Below are 3,653 nucleotides of genomic sequence, written 5' to 3'. Positions count from 1 at the left end.
AAAGTACAATGCTATTATGAGGTGAGTTTGTTATAGTTTAATGCCTTAATAAGAAAATTCTAAAAGTAAGTATAAAATCACTAAAGTCTCATCCCGTTTGTTTCTTAATTAACTTTCAGAGTCCAGTTTTGTTTCTGTACACAAGTTATTCCCATCCAACTGAAGTAGATTTATCATCGACAAAAAGTTGTTAGGTGAATTCCTTAAATCGAGAGTACTTGTTGCTGGTTGTTAATAACCTCTAAGCAGTTGGAAAACTCAATATAGCAGCAAAAAATTCTATATATACCAAAGGCAAAGAAATAGAAATAAAAGAGTAACATTTATAAATCAAAATTAAGAAGATTAACATTACAAATCGAAATTAAGCAATAAAGTTGAAGAACTGTCTCTAACTTAAAACGATTAAAATTTGATTTTGTCTCTAACTTGAACAACTTCATTAAAATCGAATTTCAAAAAAGAATAAGAAATTTCAAGAACGATAGAACATATAGGGATTCACAATCAGATTATTAGAAATCAATTTCATCTCTAACAGTCGATTCTGAAAGACAAAAGACTGAAACTTCAAATTTCTAACGATTGAGAAAGAAATCCAACTGAGGCGGTGACTGTAACTCTCGATTCAACTCTCTAGGTCAGATTCCAAAAATAAATCAAATAGCCTGATTAACTTCACATTGGTGCTATATCAGAAAAAGGAAATCGAAAACTAGAAGGGAAACAATCGGGTTTCTCATTTTCTGAAATCGTGAAAAGAACGAGACACAATCAGTCTCTCAATTCTTAAATAATATTTGATTCACTAATGGTTGTTGTCGACGAATTTAGAAAATCAGAAAAAGAATGAGAAGTAATCGATTAACTTGAATTCTTGAATAAGAAATATAAGAATGATCGTTAACTCGTTCTTTTGGAGAAGTCGCCGTTTGGATTTTCCATAACAATGTTTGGATTTTCCATAGAAACCTGACAATTGAAGAGTTACGACACCTTGGAAGTCAGACGCACGCCAGGTAAGTCTCGTTACCTCCGCTCTTTCAAAAAAAAAGTCTCGTTACCTTCCACGCTAGGGGTATTGATCGGGTAATTTTTTCGGGTTTCGGGTAATTCGGGTTTTTTATGTTAAAAAAAATACCCGTTACCCGACCCAAATCAAATTCGGGTAATTCGGGTTTGGGTAATTCGGGTATCGGGTCGGGTTGGGGTAATTCGGGTATTACCCGAAATATATAATTTTTTTTTGAATTTCACCTGAAAATAAATTTAATGAAATAAATACGTCGTGCTTTATTAGTCTTGTTTGTATAAACAAACGAGGCATAAACGAAGTTACTCAAGCATTGAACAATGATATTTTTTAGTCAATACTACTTGAGATATTGTGTAATTTTTTAACAACTTAATCTAATCTAATAAGATGTTAAAAAAACAAATACTTAAAGATCTTAATTTAAAAGTTTAAAATGTTTAAGATAATTGTAGCCATAAGTTTTGCCATGTTCTGAAGTTTCGTCAAGATAATGAGTTTATTAGTTGCAATAAAAACTATAATCTAGAAAACAATTAAGTTTTAAAGAACATGATGATATATAAACAATTACTTTTAATATTGTTAGTGTCATATTGTCATAATAAAAGAGATTCATGTTTTACAATAATGAAATTTAGTTTAAGCGTGATCAAATACCTGCTACAGAGTACAAGCTCTACAAAAAAAAAAATAATAATAATTCGGGTAGTTCGGGTAATTCGGGTATACCCGAAACCCAACAAACGTACCATTTACCCGACCTGAAAAAAAAATCGGGTTATCCGATTATCCGAAAAAATTTACCCGATTTACCCGACCCGATTTATCTGATATCCGAAAAAATCGGACGGGTAATTCGGATATCGGGTATTTTTGATAGGGCTGTCTCACGCTCCATCTTTTGGATTAGTGGCTGATTAGAGTATTGGGCTTTGAACAGGCTAAAAAGTAATGTGTTGTTGATATATAAGTATATAACCAATAAAACAAGTTAAATATTGAAACCTTGACATTTGTGGGTCCGGGGCAGTCGCACAGGCCCATGGACCGGCCCTATAACCGATAAGAACCTGAAAATAGTATATTTTAAAGTATTAACTTTGTCGTGGTCAAGATATTCAAAATGAGTGTGCGATTTGGTATTCATAAAATTCCCTTTGTGAGTCAAAATAGTTGGACCTTTAGAGAACGGAACGATGTCGCCGGCGCCGGAAATTGGCGTTGCTGTGTTTATATTGAAGAATGATGAGATACTTTTCGGGCGTCGCCGCTCCTCTTCTATTGGTGCCTACACCTATGCCCTCCCCGGCGGCCACCTTGAGTTCGGTCAGTTCTCCTCCTTTAACCCCTAATCACGCTTTACCCTAATGCTCATCACTGTTACCCCCTGTTTTGCTATATTCTCATTTGACCTTTGTTTCGAAAACGAAATGGAAATCAACCTTTGATTTTGAAACATTATGAGGATATATTCCATATAACCTTTTCTTAACTTCTGATAACTTTTCCCCCTCAAATCGTAACGATAATCGGAGAAAGTCGCTGGATTCAACGCCGATAAATCAATTGCATATAGATATAGTTATGTATGTGAACAATCTGTAAAGCAGGGTAACGATTGATAAACATACGGAATCACAGGTGAAAGCTTTGAGGAATGTGCAGCAAGAGAGGTAAAGGAGGAAACAGGACTAGAGATCAAGAACATAGAGTTTTTAACAGCCAACAGTTTCGTCCTTTCTGATAAAGTGCATCTTGTTGCTGTTTTCATGCGTGCACATCTTTCAGACCCTGAACAAACACCTCAAAACCTCGAGCCTGATAAGTGTGAAGGTTGGGTTTGGCATGACTTGAAGAATCTCCCTGAACCGATGTTTGGACCACTCAGAAAAATGCTGGATGGTGGCTTCAATCCTTTCCCTACGGAATCCAAGTGATGAAGGATTTTGGTTATCTCACTTGATGTATGCATCTTTTTAGCATAATGATAAAGCTTGTTGCTTGTGTAATTGATTTTGAATAACACTCTGATTGATCTCAATATGCTTCATATGTTAATTGGTGATCTTAATTTGAATAACACTTTGATTGTCACGCCAAAATCATACAAAAACAATAGTTAGAGAGAGAATGTGTGATCCGAGGCACATCTAATTCCATGAAGAAACAAAATCAAACTTGGTTTTGTATGATCGATATGCAGCTTAATTTTACAAAGCTTATCAACAGAGTAAACCATAAGTTCTATTCGAAATGGACATGTAATTAAGATATGGTCACCACCACCACCATGGTAGCATGGTGATCGAAAAGTTGATGGTATTAACAACCAAGAGTTTTTGACCGTTTGATCGAAAAATTAACGACTACGATTGATTATAAAAGTCAAGACCCTATGGTCGTTGAATTTTATCAACGGAGTATGTGGTTTGATTATATAACTAGTAAAGAACCAGCGGCTATGCCGCTTTTGGGGTAATATGGAAAAAATCGACAAACTTTAAAAGATATGTGCTGAAATTGTAAATCACCATAAATAGGGAAGAAAGTCGACAACTCCTAAAATTAGATGTCAAAAGTGTACAACGAAAAAAAAGGACACTGGTGGAGAAAATCC

At 34.8% G+C, this 3,653-nt stretch overlaps 1 protein-coding gene across 1 annotated transcript; it reads left to right on the top strand.

Annotated features, from left to right (window-relative positions):
• The first annotated feature begins 2,169 nt into the window (after nt 1-2,169).
• LOC145109678 (nudix hydrolase 1-like) lies at nt 2,170-3,077 on the top strand. Its single transcript, XM_079046867.1, has 2 exons — nt 2,170-2,362; nt 2,678-3,077. The coding sequence occupies exons 1-2, from the start codon at nt 2,233-2,235 to the stop codon at nt 2,971-2,973; spliced, it is 426 nt and encodes a 141-aa protein (XP_078902993.1). The 5' UTR covers nt 2,170-2,232; the 3' UTR covers nt 2,974-3,077.
• Nucleotides 3,078-3,653: the final 576 nt, after the last annotated feature.

The sequence above is a fragment of the Lactuca virosa genome, chromosome 4, assembly GCF_052849685.1.
Source record: "Lactuca virosa cultivar CGN04683 chromosome 4, Lactuca_virosa_CGN04683_v6, whole genome shotgun sequence".
Classification (NCBI taxonomy): Eukaryota; Viridiplantae; Streptophyta; class Magnoliopsida; order Asterales; family Asteraceae; genus Lactuca; species Lactuca virosa.
Note: the sequence above shows the minus strand (reverse complement) of the source record. Positions and strands in the feature narration are given on the sequence as shown.

Coding starts and splice junctions, on each gene's coding strand:
- LOC145109678 (XM_079046867.1), top strand. CDS start 2,233: ATGTCGCCGGCGCCGGAAATTGGCGTTGCTGTGTTTATATTGAAGAAT. Junction 2,363..2,677: donor CGGCGGCCACCTTGAGTTCG/GTCAGTTCTCCT, acceptor ACGGAATCACAG/GTGAAAGCTTTGAGGAATGT.